Source organism: Aulonocara sp. 'chitande type north' Nkhata Bay, linkage group LG20 (assembly GCF_057382095.1).
Source record: "Aulonocara sp. 'chitande type north' Nkhata Bay isolate Kocher_YH1m ecotype deep benthic linkage group LG20, A_spYH_male_GT1.1, whole genome shotgun sequence".
In the NCBI taxonomy this organism is placed as follows: domain Eukaryota; kingdom Metazoa; phylum Chordata; class Actinopteri; order Cichliformes; family Cichlidae; genus Aulonocara; species Aulonocara sp. 'chitande type north' Nkhata Bay.
The window spans coordinates 34851256-34874489 of NC_141363.1; the positions used below are offsets into that span (position 1 = coordinate 34851256).

At 39.1% G+C, this 23234-nt stretch overlaps 1 protein-coding gene across 5 annotated transcripts in view; it reads right to left on the minus strand.

Moving 5' to 3' along the window:
* Positions 1-23: 23 nt before the first annotated feature.
* Positions 24-23234, minus strand: part of LOC147306100 (synaptotagmin-2-like) — a 62869-nt gene continuing 39658 nt past the window's right edge. For 4 of the 5 annotated variants that reach the window (XM_086276829.1, XM_086276828.1, XM_086276827.1 and 1 more), the window contains 8 exons: positions 15703-15909; positions 15208-15368; positions 9741-9878; positions 9344-9511; positions 8645-8812; positions 8010-8127; positions 7536-7669; positions 24-6465 (listed from right to left, as the gene is read on the minus strand). In XM_086276829.1, coding sequence (XP_086132955.1) covers positions 6250-6465; positions 7536-7669; positions 8010-8127; positions 8645-8812; positions 9344-9511; positions 9741-9878; positions 15208-15368; positions 15703-15895 — 1296 coding nt within the window. In that variant the 5' untranslated portion in view covers positions 15896-15909 and the 3' untranslated portion in view covers positions 24-6249. The remainder of the gene's footprint in view (positions 6466-7535; positions 7670-8009; positions 8128-8644; positions 8813-9343; positions 9512-9740; positions 9879-15207; positions 15369-15702; positions 15910-23234) is intronic. The other variant, XM_086276831.1, reaches the window with a different exon arrangement.

Sequence of the window (23234 nt, forward strand, 5' to 3'; positions counted from 1 at the left end):
ACTGGGTATTAAACACAAACAAGTCATGGTAATTAAAAGGCCTTTATTTCCTATTTGTTTTTACAGAACTGTTAACACATATGATAAATTTGTAATAAGTTATTTGGTTCCCTTGATAACTTTATAAGGATCCCCAACGTTTGTCCACATAAGGGTCAAGAGGAGTTTGTGAGCAACGTTTGTGTCCAGTCAAGGGCTAAAGCATGCGATCCACAGTAGGCACAAGTACTGACATGAACACGCGCACCACGACACTAGACACGAAGAAACACGGCTAGAGGACACAACCTGACTGTCCTCTGATGCTTTAAAAGAGGATGAAGAGAAAGAGGTGAAAATAAAAAGGGAAAAGAAGAGTCTTGAGAATACAGTTGCATCAGGGATGAGGGGTGGAGGACTAAGCGCTCAAGAGGGGAGTTTGGTACGCTCCTGCATGTTTGGCAGTATACAGTATGTCCATGTTGTAAACATGAAGGCCGGCATTCTTTACGCCCAGCAAAAGCAGCTTCAGTGGAGAAATCAGTGAGCTTGCTTCCTATTCAGCATCATGAAACCGACGGTACATGGTTGGTTACACGTAAACGAGACAAAGACGCAATGAGAAAGCAAATGTGACAGAGTTTGGTGGCACATCTCTATATTCTACATTAAAGGCATACATCACAAAAAATTAAATGGCAGAAGAAGTGATTACACATATGCACAAGAATACAAAGGAGAAGTACAGCGAGTAATAGAGGAGACAAGACATCATGTTTCAAAGTGGCGTTTTTACCCGCTGAGAGGCTCCTCGACACATTTTGACAAGGTGGTAAAAGATCTGCTGAACTTTGGATGGTTTCCCTTTTTAAATCCCAGCGTTTGCAGAAAAATCGAATAAAACAAACAAACCACAACTGTGTGACCGGTGCTCTTTCAGCTGTCTGCACAGCTGAAAGAGCACACAGCTTCAGATGCGGATGTGCATAAAGATATTACACAGTTCCACAACCAGTAAGAGAACAGATTCATTTCCAGGTTCAAAACACAACTAAGACTGTTGTTTGACCATTACAGTCAAACGCACAAAGATGCACATTTACGAATGAGTAATGTGTCCCATGCATGCAGACCTGTACTGTATATTGTATAATCCAATGCTGTGGTTTTGCACCGTGTCTGCTAAAGGGCATACACCTCGTCTTTTTTTCCCACATACCCAAATACACACAACTACCAGTCCCCCATAGAACTTGTCCAGCGGTCATGCGACTGCAGTGACCCAAGCAGTAAAAGGTACTAAAAAAAACCCAAAAATATATCTCTAAAGTGTGCTATAGGTTTACCTGTAATCACCTTTGCCTCATCATCTGAAGTGTTTGTCACTGCTCTGCGTGTACTGTTATTGTGGCTTTGCAGATTCAAACAGTGGTGATGAGTGAAGGCAACCGTAATCAGGTAGTGGCAGTATTTTTAGAAATGCGCTGAAATTTTGTGTTTAAATTATTCTCAGTGCATCATTTGGTCACAGTCTATAGCGTTAACGGGACAGTGAGTAAAAACTATATTGCATTAGACAATGTGTAGCGTCACACAACACACTGCAGATTGTTACCAGAACAGGTGTGGCAGTTTGACAGATCTGGCAGGATTGAGGTGAACTTAAAGGAATAGTTCCACACTTGGAAAACTTGCTCATGCTCTTGCCTATTATTGATTGGCTGACACCACCCCTGTGTCATTGTTTTTTTTTTTTGCTTTTTTAAGTATAAAGCTCAGCACAAAGACTGGAAAAAGAGGTTGCCTCACTCGAAGTAAGAAAATATGCCTACTAGCACCACTAAAGCTCACAAAGTAACACATAATACCACTGTTTAAAATGTTCAAAGACAGAAAAGAAAAAAAAGGAATAAAACAAACTAGAGGAGTGTTTTTTTGTTCCATCAACAACTGATTTCAGGATGACTAAATAACACAAGCTTCATATTTTAGTGTGGACTGTGGAATCAGTCGTCTTTTCAAACTCTCTGCAAACTGGCAAGTCATTTCCCAAAATGTGAAACTATTTCTTTCGTTTAATTTTACGTGCATGACATCAAAATGATTTTTTCTGCCATGTGCCTGCGAAAATCATAACTCTATGCATAGTTCTATGGGAGGGATTCAGGTTTAAAACTTGGATTCCACTATTAAGTTTCTCAGCTTTTGCTCTCATTTTTGTTGCTTGAGCAGTTTGCTCAAATAAAAAAAATGAAAAGAAATAAAAAGAAAACAACAAAAACAAGGGTAACTTCTTATTAATTGTACATGTAGTCACCAGTACATTCTAAACTCTGCTAAACTGGAAGAAGAGAAACTAGAAGAGTGACCCAGTTTGGTTCATAAATTGCACTCGGCCCAAGTATAGAACACTCTCTCGTATATATATATACATATATATATATATATATAATTCTTAGCGTTATTATTGAGAATCTATTGTGATGTCATATCTATTATTTATACTATCAAAACAAGGCTAATCACAATACTGGAAAATCAGCTACCTCTATGAAACAAGGACATCAACAGCTCCGAAAGTAGAAAAAGACACACTCACTCTACTAAACTCACAACTGTTCTCAATGCTCACATATACATTAAATGGATTTTTGCCCTCTTGATGAACAAAGACCTCTGAAAGGAATGTAAAAGAGAAACACTGGCCAAGGAAAATGAAGACATGTCAGATTTTTTTCTTCATAAATAAACTCTAGCTACTCAGCTGAGCTCTAAAGAGTTAGTGCTTGAGTTTTATGGCTTTAGTTTTATCTTATTCGTTTATCTTGTATACATGTACACGTATTGTATAATAAACACAGCAAAAGAGACACAGCCGTGAAGTATTTCAGGTCATTTAAATAGAAGAAAAAAGTAAAAACTTCCAAGTAAAGAAGAGACAAAAAGGGATTCCAAGTCATTCGCGTTCACTGGAATGGAACTATTTGTCTTTTGGCCCCAGGAAATGTATTTTCTATAAAGATATGATCCAACAGACATCTTTCTTGGTCAGTGCTGGCAGAAAACTGACTCCTACAATCCACCTACAAATTGCACATTTATTCAGCCTTTTCTAATAAGTTATTTCAGAATCACACTGCGTCAAATCTGCTATTAGAAACTGCTTATATCTTAGACTTGGAGATCCCCTTTCCCAAACATTAAAAACCCTAAATACATTTTTTGAAATAAAAAAAAAAAAGCAATAGCAATTAAAATTCAGAAATGTGTCAAATATTGGCCTTCAGAAAGGTGCTGAAACAAAACAGATGGCAGATAAAAATAAAAATAAAAATTCTGATCACACAGAATTAGATAGCAAGCATGCGGCTACATTTTCATCCTACATGAACTCACACACAGTACTGGACGACACACTTGCTTAAGAATTTCAGGCGTGGAAAGGATCTTATTAGTAATATTATTCTAATATCTGTATGACATTCTCTCCAGTGACCCTCATGGAAAATAAATACACATTTGTTTCATTTTAGAAAATATACAGTGCATCTTTTTTCCCTTCGTCGTGTTATTAAAATGACAAATGACACCCATTTACGTACACGAGATATTTTTGCTTCGTCTCTAAAACATGCTCTTATGTACAGTATTTTGTATAAACATGCAGTATCAACGTGTATGAACTATGTATATAGGCAAAACTACACACCAATGGGTTGCTTGATTGCTTCCGTGTTGCCTTTTCTTTAGTGTTGTTTTCGTTAACTGAAGAAAAGAATGATGGGACGTGAAAAACTCAACTCCTGTCAAAGTTTGAAAGAAAAACCTATGATTTCCAACATTCATTAAATTCCCAAAAAGCTGTGGTAATGTCTAAAAAGCCGACCGCATTTACTTTACATTGACTTATATTGCACACAGTTAATGGGTAGCTTTTGCCGTTGGTGCTTTCAGACAGCAGGATTTGCTTTTTTTTGTATGTTTTTAAAAAAAATTTATTCATAGCTAGCTCAGCAAGGAAGTTTATTGGGGTCCAAACACTCTACACATATCAGGAGCCTTTTCTGCTTTATTCAGACCTGATGAGTTTGGGCTTTGTTCATTCCCAATATTTCTCTTGAACAGAATATTAATATACAAATATAGAGAGCCAAACTTGTATAGCCAAAATATGCACAATATCATATCATTCTTAGACATCTGTGTTGGGCTTGTCAAGCTGAGGACTGTGGGTATCTCATGTATGATTCAAGCTGCAGGAGACCAGGACTGTAGAAGTTTTTAGACCACAGAAACTTAAAAAAAAGTATTTTTAAGATGTGCCCTTGTTCAGTTTATAGATTTGGACAAAATAAGCTAAAAGGATTTAAAATATCTGCATTTTTAATTTTCAGCAGGACTTTTTACTTTAAATTATTTTTTTACACGACATTTTGGCTCTCTGTACTGGACCTAAAACATTCTGTTAAGAAACGCATTAAACTGAAGGATCTCTCTGTTATTATCAGGTTCATTTATATGAGGAGACCCGTTTGGCATGCCACATGGTGCCACAGAAAAAATTCAATCTCACAACATTTTATCACAGAAAAACTACACAGATCAAAGAACAGTTTTACCACAGAACAGAAAAATACCCGATAGTGCAATTATATTCAACAGTTTGGTAAGCTGTGTATAAAATACACATGGATCAGTGCCTTCTTCCAGACCACACCCTCGCAATCAAGTGAGAAATATAATATCCAAACAATTAAAACGCATACGCAAAAAGCTGAGGCAAAAAAAAAAGCAACAAAAACAACAACAACAAAAAAAGTCAATCACTGTCTTGCTGTCTGTTTGTTTTTCTTTATTACAGCTAGCAGTAACTACTAACGTAAATGATTAAAGCTCTGGTTTCTAAGTGTACTTAAATGTAAGATTTTGATTTAAAGTGCTTAAGGAACAAAAATGTTTGAAGTCAAATAGAAAAAAAGGAACTGAGATAAAAGGAAAAAGAGATTAAAAAAACAGGGGAAAGAAAGAAATGAAGAGAACAACACTGCTAACTGGAAGGCGTCCCTGGTAGTTGAAAATTGCTTATTTTGTTACTTGGAAGGCTTGTCTCCTTTATGACTGTAAGACGGTTATAGGGATTCCTTTGAAGTAAAACCCTTGTGTCAAGTCCATGACTAATGGCAGTAGCACTGAACAAGTGAGATACAGAATCAGAGGCGTTGGGAGGGGAGGTGGTAGACTGCAGGCGGTAATCGACACCTTGTAAATATCATGTCATTGGTGCTTGGAATCAGTCTTTGTTGTACCTGCTCTGATATTTCCACGCTTGTTGTTCCGATGACAGATGCAGCCTTTTTGCACGGTGGGAAAAAAAATATACACAAATACCCTTTTTTACTCCAAATCCATTATTCCCTCCCTCTCCCCTGACACACCACTTTAAGGATAAACTAACACTACTCGTGAGCCTTGGGTCACTCAAAAAGATCTTGAATTGAATATTTTTCTCGTCTACTTGAGTATCAGAATAATAATAACCCGTTTAGAAAAAAAGGCATGGAGTTTCACTTTCCTCTCAGTTTTCCTGAGACGATGGGCGGAAGGGTAACTAATCAAAACGGCAGTGTGTTTGTGGGTAACTGGATATGTGTCTATCCCTACTTTGCTACCCACCTCTAGGAATGTACTTTAAACTAACAGAATCATCTAGTATGATAACTGGCAGGTGTGGAACATGGTGCACAATACACCTAAGGAATGAACCTGCTTGTGTTATTTCTCTATCATATGGCAGTATAAAGCATTTTATTATTAAGCTCTATTCTAAGCAACATGTGTCACTAAAGGGAAAAGATAAGAAGTACAATATGAGTGAATGTTGTATGTTTTATCCCCTCTATGACCAGATTCCCGTATAGCACTCTTACCCTTCTTCATATTCTACTATGTATTCTTATAATATAATGGAACCACAACCCCAATACAAAAATAGATCTAAAGGAAATCAACGGAGCATCTGTCCATCCTGTAACTTATCTTCTTTTTTTAGTGGCATGATTTTATATAACATGATGCTTTTTTTAAACTACTCCCTTCATGTCAAATGGTATCAGTGGATCTTTTGAAGGGTGGCAGTGGGGAAGGAAGGAGGAGAAGGAAAAAAATGTGGAGAGGGGAGCAGATGTGCAGTTGGGGTGTTTGTCTGGAATATACACTGGGAAATGATGGGAAATGCATGGGTGGGTAGGTGTGGAGATGGTGTAGGTGGGTTTACTTCTTGGCATTCAGGGCTGCGAGAGCGGCATCCACCTCTTCCTCTGGCTGCAGTGGATGCCACTGGGCAATGGGGCGACGGGGGTTGGCCAGCATGTCGGACCAGTGTTTCAGCCCAGCCCCTGTGGACTTGCTTCCTACCAAGATCTTCCCAATGGCATCATTCTTGCCAATCTTGTCGTAATCCAGCACTGTGATCACAGCTAGGATTTTCTGGGAGAGCAGGAAGAAAGGTTTACAAAATCTGAAGTGGACTGTAGAAATCTGACGTTACTGAAAGATATTTTAATTGGTTACTGGTGTCAGAAGCCTGGGGAGTGTTTATGCTTTCTGCAAAGTATGAGCAATGCTTAGTGTATAGCGTCCTACACACCACAGAAAGTCATCATATACAATGTTTTTGGTGCTAAAGTACATATAACTTCTATTTTATAACACACAGCAACATGTGACAGTCATGAAAAGAACATTTTCATCATAGAGTCACATGACAACTTTCTTTTTCACATGATAAAAATATGTTTACATGGTCAGTGGTCCCTTTGGTCATAAGTGATAATAAATGGGTGTTAGTGTGGTGGTTTTCATTGTTTGAATAAAGTTAGATGAGAATATTGAAATCACTCTTATGTCTGTACATGAAATATAAGATGTCTAGTGCCTCCAAAGCTCACTAATCATCACACCGATCCCACTTCTTGTGTACTCTACTTCACAACTACAAGTACCATCATAAATTTCATGAAAGACCTGAAAATTAGAAAGCCTGTGTACACAGGTGGATTTACATACTCACTTAACTGGAAAATACCACATCATGTTCTCATAAAATAAAAGACAATTTGGGATAGTGACAATTTCATATAAATATAACTGCCACACAGTCGTTCGTGTTATGCTTGATCACAGATTACTTGATAGACAACATTTATATAACGCTCGTTAAACAGCATGTGTTGACAGGATGCAGTGTTCATTGGCGTAACTTTGTGCTGAACATTGACGGGGTGGGGGTGGGGTAAATTCCCAGATCCCTGGGTAAATTCCCAGATGATTAAACATGCAACTATTTTGCTGGTAATACCTGAAATGAGTAAAGAAAATCAACAGCCTTTTTATGCAAGATAATTCATAATTTTATTGGGGGGGTTACATTGGTTGGGTCTAAATATTGGGGGGGTCATAACCCCCCTAACCCCCCTGGAAATTACGCCCCTGGCAATGTTACTCTTTCTGCACCTACTAAACGTTAAAGATTTGACAGGACTATTCCGCATCCTTACCTGCATTTGCTCAAGAGGGATCTCAAAGCTGAATGACTCATTGTAATAAGGATTCAAAGTGTTCTTTTTCACTGTCGTCTTCTTCTTCTTCAGCCTCTTTCCATTCTGCAAAAGGTTGATTTTCACATATGGATCTGAAAACAAAAACAGAGGAAAATCACGATAGAGGCTGACAGAAATCCCTCGCACATGCACGCTTTAGTCGCACTGCTTTAATGCACCAACAGATGGGGCCAACGCTGAACCCAGAAGACGTGAGGGTTGCTGCATGGTGACTACTGCAGCATCAGCACGTGAGCAGAGCAGAACCGACCTAATGGCTGTGCTCACATGCTTTCTCCTCCGCACAATGCAGTTTGCTACACCTAAATGTCTCTTTGCTCCAAAGAAATTAATAAGGAATAAAATATTTAAGCTTAGTACAGTACATATATGTATATATAAATAAATAAATATATATATAGAGGAGCCCACCTGACAATCCACCCACATCCATTTTCTTGAGGTTCTTGGCCTCCAGAATACAGATGGTGAGTTTGCCGGCAGTGGGGACATAACGCAGGGAGATGCAAATGTCACCCAGCTTCTCCGGCTGTGAGGACGAGGCAGGAGGAGAGAAAGTTAAAGCAGATCTGAAGCAGAACTTTTTCTTTGCACAAATACAGAAACGGTGTCATTTATATAACATTTTAAGTAAGCATATTCATTAACAATAATTCCTGCTGCCATTACTTTATTTTTAATACTATCTATATAGCTGATGTATCCAAAGTTAATAACATATCAGCAAGAAATAATTCCAGTGGAAAAGAAGCTCTGTAGCATCACAGCATACATTACTGCTGAGACATAGGAAGAAATACAGAAATGAAATTGTAGCTATGCTATACTGGTTGAAGGAGAACAAAAAGGGAAAGACCAAACTCTTGAATGAGCTGCACAAGAATCCCAGAGGGAAAAAAGTATTTTGTTTTAATTTATGCTTAAAGTGGACTTTTATTAAAGAGCTTTCTTAGAATAGCCTTTTAAAGAGGCACCTGTGTGGACATACAGCAGGTTTTTAAAGAGTGATATCAGCAGTGTGATAGAGGTAGTAACACTCTTCTTACCTCTTCTTGATCTGCACTGTCCAGGTCTCTCCACTCCTCAATTGGCTTTGCCAAGTCAAGGGTGTTCATGGGTATTTTAATCTCTCCAATGACGTCATGCTTAGAGAAGCGATCAAAGTCATAAACGGACATTACCAGAGTCTTTCCTCCCATCTCTTGGAATGGTATCTGAAAGATAACAACCCATTTACCTATTTTACTAATTTAAGTTTAATTCAACCGGTAGCAATGAGCACACATTTCTAACGGTTTATGACAAAAGATACTTGATGTATAAAGATCAGATAAATCTAGATCAGACCAGTATTGGCTGTTGCCCCTGGCCTGGAGCTCAGAATTGTCTAGCTTCATAACATGCTGCTTCAGCACAGCTGCCTGTCCCTGACTTTGACAAAGTAAAGCTGAGTTGTTTTCACAGAGCTGTGTCAGCACGCAAAGTGCACCAGAGGTGGCCCTCTCCTTTAATTTGATTCTCTACCATATTCTCCTTGTCAGACACCTTCAGTGTGTCTGCTGTTTTTCATCACTGTTGAAAAGAAATAAGAAACATAGTACCTGCTCAGCTCTAGAGGACAGAAGAGGGAAATTAGAGGAGAAGCTGACTCTTATCAGGACCTGTCCACACATCAAATGACTTGACATTCATGTTGTTTTACTAAGTAATTAATAAAGGCCATTTAGCTTTTGCTAGTAACTTACCTTAAAGGTAAAGGTCTCATTGAATACAGGATTCAGTGTTTTCTTGTGAACCTTTGTGTCAAACTTTTTCTTCTTGTCTGGGAGGACAAAGACTTTCACGTAGGGATCTGAGGTGCCACCGCTGTCCATGGAGAGGAGATCAGCGGCTTGCAGGATTCCCACAGTCAACTAGGGAATAAGAAGTTATGCAGTTAAGGCAGGAAAGGTTGAACTAAAACTAAAAACCCAATTTTGGTTTCATTTTTATTTTGGCAAATCAACTAAGAACTACTACACCAGAAGATGTGCTAAAAAGAACATTTAGCATGTGATGCTTCACACATTAGTAACTACTCACCGGGTCTGCTTTGAGTTCATTTTGACAAGAAAATGTCAAATAAACTACTCAAGCACTTGCCTTGTTCTCTTGGAAGTCATAATCAATTGAGTACTGCAGCTTCCCTAACTTTTCCTTCTCCTTCACTTCCTCTTCTTTTTCATCCCCAGTCAGTCCAGGTTCCACATCATCTTCTTCATCATCGTCATCCTGCGGTTTCTGCAATGACAGAAGGGGGGACGGTGGCAGAAAAAGGAGTGAGATGACGGTTCAGCGGAGCCATCTGTGCTGAACACCAAACCTTGGGTATCAGCAGTCGGGTTAGTCACAGCACCTACCTGCCACTTACCCCCGTGTTACTAGTGCAATCTGCTCATCGATGACCACGGTTGCAACCTGACTTGATTTCACTATTTCTTGGGTGACACCATTTGCTGTTTTTCTTTTTTTTTTGTTTTCATGAGCGCTACGAGTCTTTTAAATCTGCATAAATCAAAGGCAGGGAACTACAAACTGTTGTACAAGTGTTGTTTCAATAGAAGTGTATGTTACGTAAAAGACTGAGAAAGAGGGGCAGAGAGAGATTGAGATTAAGGAGAGAAACAACAGAATAAAAGCAAATAGAAAAGGAGTGAACGAAAAAAACAGGAACAACTTACATTGCAATGCAATCTAGTACAACAGCTCTGCTAAACCCTTGGAAGGTCTCAATTTCACTTCTTAAAGTCACTGTAAAATCTCAAATTAATATGACTCACTTGTGTAGCTACCAGTAATAGTGATATTACAAGGAGTGGACAAAAAAACAGAAACAGAGCGGGGAAGAGGACTTTTACTTTGAAGGAACAGCATCACACAGGTAGCTGCACAAATCCCAAACATGACTCATTTCAAATGAGTCATGTTAAGTTGTTTAAAAAGTCTGAAAAATTGTGATGGCGTATCCCACACAGAGTAACGCTGTATCAGCAACGAAGAGCCAATGTCAAAAGCAAGCACGTTAAAGGATGTCATGGGATGCTTTTCAAAAACAAGTTAACATTTATTACAGAGCTGCTGCATTATTGCATTGCAGTGCTAGGTGTCCTTGCTATTTAGTTGGCTCCGTGTACAGTGTTTCCAACAGAGGCTGAGTGTCCTCACTGAGTGAATGTGAAGGACAGCGCTATCAGGCGTAGATGTGATTTGATCAAAGCACTGACGCAGTACTTACTGACACTTCTTGAAAAGCTCTCAAACTTGCTCAAACCGCGGTGATATTGGCAGTCTGGCAATCAGTTTACTGTAAGCCAGACTATATTAATGTCTGGCATCTATCTCCTCCTGACAACCTTAAATCCCATTAATGTGTTTACATTGATATTGTTGTTATGACTTTGCTTCAATTACTGTACTCTGGGCTGACTGCTGTAACTAAGTGAATGATTGAAAGATTTCATAATTTATTCCAGAGTCCAGATTTTCGAGCTGATGCAAATTATTGTCCCACTTAATCACACGCCAGAACAACATTCAGCAGCTTACTGACATTTAACTGCTCCTGAGATAATCAGGGCATGATGAAGAAGATAATTCAAATCTTCTGTTATCGTGCATCTTGCTTTTACATTACACCCAGTGACTCTTCAGGGTCCCATATCTTTAGAGGCGGTCACGACTAATCTAGCAAGAGCAATTTGCTAAGATATGAATCTTAAAGTAAACTTTCATTTTGCTATAAGATACTGGGTAATCTCTCAGCGTGGCCTCCTTTTCTACGGCTCCCCTCCTGAAAAAACACTGACGTCTTCGTGAGATCCAGCTACTTACTGATCTGGAAAAGGAACAGGGCATCCACACAGATAATGCACTACCGCGCACACTCGCTGCACAGCATACTGAACCCCACCATACCCACACGCACGCACGTCCTTAGATGCATACAGCGGCATGTTAGGACCATTCTAAGGGGTACATGATAACTTGAGAATTGGGAGAAAATTCTGTGATTTGTAGAACTGTGCAAAACACTTGAGCCATCCCTCATTTCTTTATATTTTACTTCCAAGGAGTCAGTGTTTCTTGTAATCTTTAAAGTGGTCTTGAGCAATAATTTCCCAGGCATTCTGAGAGCCTTGCAAAGTTTTTCTTTGGATAATTGCTGCCAGTCCAGTCTTTAAACCTGATCATTTTCAGAGGACTGTTTTCTTTTTTGTTTATTAAGCTATTTAACACTGAAGTATGAATCATTTAAGCATAAGAAATACACTTAACACAAGGAATGAACCAGTGTTGTGTCTACACATAACAGACAACTTAACAAAGAACCAATTTTGTCTTGTATCTTTAGGGACTTTGTTACAAGGAGGAAGTTGCAACATCTATTTCTTAAGTTGAGTCTACAAAAAACATAACAGTTTCATAGGCATAAAATAGCATTTTGCACCAACAGGTTATACCCAAAAAGCTATTATCCAAAAACTTGGAATATATCAGGATGGTATGTAGCATTATGCCTGTGGCAAACTGACGACCTGTCCAGCGTGTACCCTCCCTCTCGCCCTAAGACAGCTGGGATAGGCTAAAGCCCCCCCGCGACCCTGACAAGGATAAGTGGAAGAGAATGGATGGATGGATGGTATGTGGTATGACCTTTAGAAATGTGACGAAACTGGACAAGTGGAGAACAAAAGAAGACGTGGCAGGCCTAAAAAAACAGTCTAGCGCAGATCAACCGTATCTGAAAGTCAAGTTCTTAAGAATCAAACTGTGAAATTTCTGAATCATGGATGTTTGAAAATAGCTCAATGCACCTATTTCCCAACTTTCAAAAAAAGGTGGCTCAAGACTTTTGCACAGCACTATAAGTCGTAAAGTTGATTCAATTTTTATGTTAAACAGGAAAAAATGTTCCTGTCAGGGAACCACATCGCCCTGCTCTCCAAGGCTGGAGCGACCTCACCACGCCACATATGTGTAGACATCATATTATTGTGATTATGAGACAAAATTTCTAATCTAAAAAGTTTCTAATCCGGACGCTAAAATTCATTTAATTTTCTCTACTGCAGCCAGCACGTACGGAAGGAGCAGGAGCATTGACCCAACCTTGCAAACTGAAGCTAAGTGGAGGGTTTTTAACCCAAAAAATAAATCTTTTTGTACATTATGGACATAATCTCGTACTTAGAGTATTTTTCCCTCAAAATATTACACTCCATACCCTGGCTCTAGAGTTTTTTATTTTATTTTACCTAGAACGGCCCGAAAATGCTGTTGAACATGCAGACTTACATGCATGCTTCACACCCCCACTCACCCATCTCCCACACACACGCACACACACACACACACACACACACACACACACACACACACACACACACACACACACACGCACAACCAAATACACTCACATTCTCACACAGTGTCCTACGTGGCATTCTGTATCTTTATTGTTGTAAATGCTTTTCATTCAAGCATGCCAGGCCACACAATGCAGGATCCAAGATTATTTCTGATGGTAAATGTAAATGGTTTATCTTGTGATGTCTTAAGTGTGGTAAAGGTTATGCGTTGATGTTTCATTTAAACGTCGAGGCCCCCAAAAATCTATATTAATGTCTCGAGTGAAATGTACACATCCACTGAGGGATCATGCTGAGAATTAGCAGTTCCTCTCGAACTTTCAGAGGGGGTTCAAAGATAAAGAAATGGTACGTCTGAATGAATGCCCTTTCAACTCCATGGGTTGAAATGTAAGCTCAGTACTGAGTTTTTATTAAGCAGAATGTGTACTAAAGCAGCCGGTTGACTCGTGCGGCATTAGGTTTGGATCGACTAAAATCAGGCTTTTGCATTTGACTGAAGATGTGGGCAAACATTCTGGCCCACCATTTCTCTTCAATGGCACCCAAGTGCTTCGGGGAGAGAGAGGGGATCAATGACTGTCACCTAGTATGTCAGCAGCATGGGTCATCCAGGAAAGTTACTCTCAAGTCAAGTTGTGGCCATTCAATGGTACCTACTGCAAGGGCATATGCTGGTCTTTGTCAAGGGGTACAAACATCTTTATCTGCTGTGGAACTCGGAGCATGTTTGCACAACCTGGGGTACACCATATTTATTTTATAGCTAAGTTAGCAAATCTTTGAAGAGGAATTATTTGTAAGACATCAGTATTTTTGGTCGTGATACACAATAGAGGCCTCTAATAGTGGAAACATGCTCCAAGCTCTCAGTGAGGTAAAGTTTCAGCTAATATTTGACAAATATCCAGCTTACCCCTTGCACATGCATGTTAGTGATCTCTAGTGAGCTGCTCAGTGCACTCATCATTCAAAGGCTCAACCATAGGATGAGTTTCATGTTCATTTCAAACCATAGACAACTTAAACAGATGTCTGTTCTGTTTTTTGTTGTTTTTTATGCCAAAATTGCAATCTCTGGATATACAAGACATAGCATTTAGTGCGGCATATCAGTTCAGTGGGTTTTGCGAAGCAGCTTAATCGCTCCCATGGAGTCCTCAAGCACCCACAGCACCTAAGCTTGCAAAAACTAAGGAAGCCATAGCACTCATTGTCATCATCACTGCAATCCAACCCCTCCAAGCCCAGCCCAGCCCAACCCCACTCCCACCACCGCTCCCACCCTGCCCTGGTCTGTGCTTACACAGAGTGGCCAGAGAGGGGTGCCGCGTGCTATCAGACCTACCGTAGGCAGAGAAGTCCACCACAGTCAAGATACACGGAGCACACATAAGACACAAAGCAGGAAGGAGGAGAGCAGAGACAAAGGAAGAGATTGAACTCACAGCAGACACCAAAGAAGGGTAATCACAGCAAATGTAGTTAGCTACACTGTAGGGACTGAGGAAAATGACAGACGGAGAAGCCCCCTCATTAGCACAATCATATCTTGTGCAGCAAGTCCATTGGAGTTTTAAAATAACATCAATTTTAGATATGTTACTGCACCTCATCAAATTATCAATCATGTTTGTGGAAAAAATAATAATTATAGGCCCAAAACAACACCATTGTACTAACTAGTAATTTAAATAATTACTCTTTCAGGACGAGGAGAAAAACAATGGCTGTTCTGTATGTTAAAGTCTTGTCATTTTCCACTCAAGTCCCAAAGCATAAGTGAGAGAAAGAGCAACAATAACATTAATGACAAATACATTAAATGAAAAAAAGAAAGAGAAACAAATAAATTAAAAAACATTAACCATGGTGGATAAAGAATGTAATTAACAACTGTGGAGAAAAACTGGGTTAGAAAACATCAAAATTGTAAAGAATCTCTGTTTTCATCTAGCCTAAAATCCAACACAATTCAAACAGGCTAAATTATTTTTAAAGCTACTTGAGTAAAATATGGAAAAATGCTTTTTGTTATTATTTTATTACAATGCCAAACACAACACCCCTAAGCCTTTATATAATAGGCCTATTATTATAGTCATATATAGGTTAAAGACATTTGTTGTTAGCTTTGCTTTATATTCAGTACAATTATAAATTATATCAGGCAGGAAACGTCCTCCTGAGGCAGAACATACCTCTCCACCTTTCAGGTTCTTCATTCCCATGTCACCCTTCCCCTTCTTGCCCTTCTTGTTCTTCTTCTTTTTGAAACAGCACTTCTTGACGATGCAGAAGCAGCATGTTAGAATGAGTAAAGCGGCGACCACAGCGATGGCAATGATGGCCCATGATGGCACTGAGGAGCATATACAGACCAGTGTACAGATGAACCCACACAGAAAAGCTACAAGTAAATACTGTGACATTTGACCGACCAATCATTAAGCCTCCTGTCACGTCCTGAGCCAAATATATTTAGTAAAAGGTGGTAGGTTAGCAATTAGATCTAGTGAAAATTTGATTTCTCTGCCATTAGGAAGAGCAGCCAGTGATCAATACTGAATAAAGACATTAAAGGCCTGCAAATGCCTGCAGCAAAAAGAGAAAATCTAATTCCAAATTCATTGCTTAGAGTTGTATCAATGGGAACTGATGGCTGATCGGATGATTGGGGCTTGCGTGGCACTCACGTGGGATCTTGTCGATTTCATTCAGGAACTTGTTTTTGATCTCGTCAAAGGCATCATTCTTGCTCACTGGTTCGGTGGAGTTGTCTGCCGAGACTAACGCGACCGGCGCTGGAGTCACAGTCAAGGCACTGGCTCCCGTTGGCTTAGCAGCGACCATGGGCGTTGTCTGATGCCTGAACAAGTTCCACTTCATTTAGGCTGCACGTACTGTCCGTGAAAAAAAAGGGGAGGGGTTTATTAGTAGGGAGACCAGACCATTCATGACTTGTTCTCAACCAGCATAATATATTCCACCTGTGTGTCACTACACTGCCAACATTCACAGGTGGGTATTAACAGTTTGACATTAAAGGGTGGAGTCATTTGGCTGATTTTCACATTTTTTGAAGATGTTTGAAAGAAAAAACTACATGAATAAATGCAAAAACACACAAGTTATAATAAAGCATTAATTTACCAGAAAACAATCAGAAAGGCTAAAACAGTGAAATACTTTGTTTGACTTAAAAGATAAAATGGATATATGGATGGAGCTGTCTTATGAAAGTCGTCTAAATCAGCGGTTCCCAACCATTTTTGTGCTACGGACCGGTTTATGTCCGACAATATGGTGTCGCGGATAAATACAACAAAATAAAACCAGTACCAAAAAAGGAAGATTAATTCATAACACACTGGAAAAGACCCAGGGAAACTGAGTTAACGATAAAAACGATTAAAAAATGACGATAAAAAACAATAAAAACCCTGAAAACCATAAATTTCACACCTGGGCCTCAACTCTTGCAGCCTGGTTGGGGACCACTGGTGTAAATGATACAAAAGGTATAGGAGAGGGATAGCTGATGTATTCGATTCATGGTTTTGATATTTACTCCCTTTTGTGACATATAAAAATGTGTTTGTTAGCCACTGAGCCCCAAAAATGTAAATCACCAAATTAAATACAGGTCATGACAGAAACAAAAGATTCATTCACAGAACTTGAACTTATAAACTTCTATGTAGCATTAAGTTGGACCAGTTGGATCTTGGTTTTTACATTTCTAATACTTGGTAAGTCCCAACGCTACTGATTATTTTGAGGAAATATACCTATAAAAAAGCAAAAAAAATGTTATTACGTCTGCTGAAGTATCACTGAGATCAATTTAGCTCCAAACTCTCTCTCTCTCATGCCTCCAGTTAAATATATATGTAGTAGTATGTGCAGAGGCTGCTTTAAAATCCATCTGCTGAATCCAACCAGAAGGAGAAAATTATATTTACAAAATAGTTTTGTGACAGTCGCTTAGAAGCCAGTTTTGATATACTATGCAATGCTGACAAATCAAATGCGAAACTTGAAATCTCCTGAGTGCACACAGTGAGTAGAGAGTGTCTGGTGTCCAGAAGTTAAACCTCTGAAATGAACAATATTTGCATGTATATAGACTTAAGATGTTTCAACTGGGGAAATGAGAAGCTGATCTGTGTGCATGTTTGTCTGTGTGTGTGTTTCTGTGTTTGTGTAACATATGCCAAAGTGAATATTTTAAATCTGACTTTTCTTTTCAAATGTCTGGAGAGGGCCCCGTGTCCGATTGGCGACCTGTCCAGGATATACCCCTCTCGCTCTATGGTAGCTGGGATAGGCTTCCTCTAATATAAGCTGAGAAAGGAGATCTTTGGGTTCCCAGAGAACCTTGGGTAAGGCTCTGTGATTTCATTTCAACTTTGTTCATGACGAGCTCACCAACAATTATATAACTTAACAACCATTAGGTGAATAGTATGGAATTTTTATTTTATTTTTATTTTTTTGCTTTTGTGCTATTTCCAACTCAATTTTTTTAGACATTCTCTTTATTTATCTTGCAGTCAGCCAGTTCATCCACTGTCTGAAACAAGCCACTGTATCTTTTAATTGGCTGCCCCTCACAAATGAAGTATTTGACCTGTGGCTAACAGGGCCGTTTATTGCTCACAGCATTTGTTTGCCTTATATTACTGTATAAGGGATATGCAAACTTTATTACATCATGAAGAGCTAAGAGTAGACAAAAACTAAAACAAAGTGTGTAGATGAGCCTGAATCTTTGGCTCCCAACCATTATTTGTACATAGGTTGACTTTATTATGTGAAACTCTGGTCATGGGTACTAAAGGCATTTGCTGCTGTAGAAGTATACATGACAGTAAAATCATAAGAGATCCATTTTAACCTATTTCATAAAATTCTGATTTGCAAAGACTTTACTTGATCAAGGCACTAACGCTATTTCTAGTCTGATGTTGCTTCCATACGTGCGCCAGCTGTGCCTGACCAGGAGAGATGTTTAACCACACACAGAAACAAAATGAACTACTACTAGCCATTCTCCTGTGGTGTTTCCAGAGGCCAAACAAATGTTCAATCAGAGCTCTTATCTGTTCCAGAAATCACAGAGTGACAAGTGCAGCTGAAATCAGCCTGCCGACAGAGCGATGAGTGATTGGGCAAGACCTTGATTCAGAAAGCAGAACGAGAAGACAAGCATAACAAGAGCAGATTTCTGCTGCTGATTTCATTAAAGTCATGGTGATATGGGGAAAAAGAAGGAATTTCCTACTTCTCAAGTGCCAATTCTCCAGGATGGTGCCAGAGATTCTGCTTCTATTTATTGCTACATATAAATTATTCAAATTGAGGCTGACAGCGGAAAGGATAAGCTTATATTATTCAGGGGCCAGGACCACTTTATACATCCCAAAATATATTATGTAAAATAACTTGTGCTGCTGTTACGCAGACTGATGTTACCAGTGATGAACATCTTGTGAATATATACATAGATGGGGAATTGAACAATTACACAAACATTGCCAGTTATTGAGAAAATTACTGAGGAATGCTTTCATCCATCACACATTTAAAAATGAGTGGGCTGTTCAATGAAACAGCAATCACAAGCCTCACTGTCTCCACTCTCCACTGTATTATGCATTACAGTAGATATTGTAGCGCTGTTAAAGATATCCACTTACATCTGAGGTTTATGGGCAGTTTTTCCTTTTTGTCCCTCACATTTGATCAAGCCAGACCAATCAAATTACTTTTCATGGTTATGTGTACAAGAATTTTATCTCCTCCACACTGAGGACGAACATAGGGGACACAGACTTGTTTTATGACAGACATTAGCCCTGTTTTACAGCTAGCTAAGCCCTTACTACTCGCTCCAATAAAATCAGATAAATAAACCATTTTTATTTTAAAGAATGCCAGCAAACACCAGACAATGCCTTTTAACAAAACTAAGATTTGAGAAAAATATCTCCTTGTGGAGGCTGCACTAAATACCAAATACACACAGTCTCAGGGGTAGAAAACTTAATCTTCTGAATAAAAAACAGGTCATATCAGACATCCAAGCAAATTGACCTTGCAAGGTGCTTGTTCCTTTTCTCTGACTAGATCTAAATATGCATATCCTGAAATAACTTGCAACAATAATGATCCACAATGCCTCGCTATCTAAATAAAGGAACATTTCTTAATGGGGAATTAAGCATACAAAAACAAGACTAAGAGTTACCAGCCATGCTAATAGCTGCATCAGTATGCTGTCATGCTAGCAGCTATGACATTCGCAGACATTCGCTAGCAGGCTAACATGTGCTCAGGGTGATTGGTATCACGTATGACGGTTTTGCAGGTATTTAGTCTAAAACCAAAAAGTTACAGAAGATAAATAAGTCTTCTAAGTCGTTACAATTAATTTTTGTTTAATAAAAATGCAAAGCCACCAATGTGAATCCTCAAGTGGCACTAGAAGTAAAGCTAAGTAATTATAATACATCATCTGGAATGATGAATATCTGCACAATATTTTGTGTATTTTGGAGACTTTAACTGGGTAAGTGAAAACTTTATCTTACTGGTAAATGAAAAGTCAAAGGATCCACAAAGTCATTAAGATTCTTCCATTAAGGAGGATAAACATTTGTACCAAGCCTCAGAGTAATCTATCAAATAGTTGTTGGAACTGTTACGCCTCCTCTTCTTTCTGCTCTCGCTGCAGGGTTTCTTTCCACAGCAGTCTGTAGGCAGGAAGAGTTGCTGACATATTATGGGTATGCTTGTGTAGGCCTCCACAACAGCTCAAATAAGCCTGGCCTAACTTTTTTTTTATCTGTCTCCTTTCAAGGATCCACCTTTCATGTATTTTTTAATTTTTAAGAAATGAACTGATAATTGGCATCCTAACCTTTCTATCTCCTGTTTTCTCACTCGATGTGAGCTACAAGATGTTTCTGCCAGCACCAAAGTAGTATACTACCCACCAGGCTGACACTACTAAGAGCCATGTCGAAGTGCAGCTGATAACTACAAAGATCTGCTGTAATCTACCATCATAAATCACTACAGTGCATATATGTAACATATTAACGCAACATTTTCACACTTGTGCAGTGGTTCTAAGCAAGAAAACTAGGAGTCAGACTGGGAAGTTCAGTCCCTGAACCAACAGATTAAACCCCGAAGATAAGTAACAGTAACACTTGCCCCTTGCTCATTATCATCACTGAAAGGCCCTTGAGCAACACACTTAAGCTCCATCTGCTTCAGCGGAAATGTACAGTGACCAGTAGATCAGACAGTATTTGTACTGGGCAGCTTCCAGATCTAAATGTGTTTAAGTGTTTGAGAGTTGAACAGGCCCTGAAACAGCAGCAGTTAGGGCCAGGAAAGCCCACCCTGGATGGTATAAATAGCCTTTCCATCCAATATATATTTAATATAAACCATGACTACTGGAACTCTGTGGGAGGTTTAAGCTCCATCTTTCAATGTGCGTCTCATTTCGTTAGAGTTTGAGTCATCAGAATTAGTTAAAACAAAATGGCTCAGCTGCACGGCACACAGCAGCACAGCTATGGGCATGATCCTTCCCTTATCACGAAACACACTGCTCAGAGTTGGATTGAGATCAAGCATATTTAGCTTTCCCATGCAAACAGACTTGGTATATTAACGCCAAGTACAAGCACAGCACTTGTAAGTGGTACGCAAAGGTTAAATATTTGTCTTTCAGTAAAAGGTGGGATAAAATAAAGGTGAAGGCAGGTGGTTTTAATTTAACTAACAATCACTGGAAATGCCAAAGGTTGTTTCTTTCATTAGTAAACAAATTAAAGACTTTTTTAAATGCATTCATCTTTTCAAATGCATTAAATAACTACTTCAATCCTTTAGTTGCAGAAATTAATATGCATCTTGTTGCATTTGGTGTCCTAACCTAAGCTCCAAGCTTTAGGAGTGTGCTTTGCATCATATTTAAGAGCACGAACTGCATGTGTTTTATGCTGTAAAATAAATAAGATTAGTAGGTGATATTTAACAAAAAATACTCAAGGCACACTAATGGTTTACCACATCATATGTTGTCTTCATCATCATTAGAGGAAAATATGAGTCACTTAGAAACAGTCCAATACGTCTCCAGGCGTATCACTATTATTACCCTGCACCTGTCAAATCCTAATGATACAATCAGTGTGTCCTCGTGCAAACATAAAAAAAAAAAAAAACATCACTAAGAAACATGACTAAGAAATTCTGTGCCCCTATCTGAGGTCATGTGCATGACATTTTGACCATTGTGACATCCTCTCCAGCGATGGGAAACCCCAGGCTGCAGATAAGCCAACTGCAAGCACGGCGACTGTGTTTAGTAAGGGCTTATTAGCAACCAGGTCAGATCTCCGAAAAAACAACCTAAGGAGAGTAAGCTAAAGTCACGCAGCTGCACAACAACAGGGCAGCCTGAGTAGCAATTAATTAACAATCTGCAGCCAAAGAGCCAGGTCTGTTTTCCCTCTGCGCTGACGCTTTGCCTCTATAGCCTTTCACACAGCTGTCCAATAGTGGCCAAAGTATATCTGTGTGTGTGCAGCAAAATTATAGATCCATCCAGACTTGAATTCAAATGCAGCGCATGGCTTTAAACCCCAGAAACATCATAACATCTACTTTCAAAATGGCTTCTACAAATGAAAAGAAAACTGGTCCCAGGGTCATGTGACTGCAGCCTGGGGCAACAGTCAGGATCAGTGGGGCGGCAAATTAAGTATTGAATACAGTAAAGCACTTTGAAAAGATACAAAGAGAAAGGACAGTAAAGGGTGCTTGGATGTCATTGGCCACCAGACGACCAGGGCCCTAAAAGATACAAAGCAATCTGAATTACTCTGACCCCAGTGAAATCATTCAACCCCCACCGAGGCTCCTACCATCTGTGACATTATGGCTTCTGTCTGGGTGAAGTGCTTGGCCTCATACTAGCTGTGCATCCCATGCTGCTTCATAGCCCTATAAGCCTTCATAATGTGATTGTTTATACAAGAAGCTACATACATGCAAAGCCTTTCATACTAGACAGACCCTTAAATTTTGCAGAACTGACCCTCATGCAAAATAGTATTTCTTTCACAGACTATCCCTTTGTGATAAGTTGCATGTATGGGTGTGCTCTAATTTTGTACTTTTGTGCTTCATGCTGAGTGACTCTTTCATCTGAATCCCAATGAGCTATTTTAGGTTTGAGCCAAGTTGCGTTAGATATTGAGGATATCGTTTAAAGGGTAATTGTTCAAAGGCATCACGCAAATCTCGAATTCATGATAAACACACTTGAAGACACTGGACGAAGAGAATACTGGCTCAGCTAGCACTGAGTCACAGCTGACCTCTGACTCTCTAGGCTGGATTTCAGCTGAAAATGTGGACTGGAACATTAAGAGAATAAGGAGCATTGTATTTTATTAGATCCATCAGACAGAACAGCACTGTAGTTGGAAAGCTGAGCTGAGATGGTGGAGTTCTTTCAATTAGAGATAATGTGCAGCTTTGTTCCTGAACTCTTGCTACTTTATGGTAATTCACCCCTGCTGAAATGGACTCAGGGCTCCTATAGTCATAATGGGCTCATTTTGGCCAAGTTTTAATAGGATTACAGTGAGGATACTGATAGTTGCCTTGCGTGTTATTTACCAGCAAAGACACAGTGTGGACAAAATCTAAGATTGCAACTCACATGTCACTTTATTAGGTTTACCTTACTAGAACTGGATTGGAACCCTTTCTGAAGGCACTATTTATATTTTAAGTATTCATGTAATATATTAATGTAATATTATTCATGGATAGATTAGACACTCACAAGTCACTTTATTAGATACAGTTTGCTAGAACTATATTCTGACCCATGGGTCATACCAGCCCTAATTTTTCATAGCATAGATTCAACAAGGACATTCAAGGAATGTTGTAAATATTTCTTGGAGATGTTGGTCCATATTGGTCCACATATGATGGCATCACACATTTGCTGCTAATTTTCAGCTGGACATCTATTATGGAAATTTCCCATTTATGTTCAAGAAACCAGTTTGAGATGATTTTTGTGACATGACATCTTACCCTGCTGGATACATTCATTAGAGATGGGTACACTGTGGTTACAAAGGGATGGACATGGTCAGCAATGACAATTATATAGGCTGTGGCA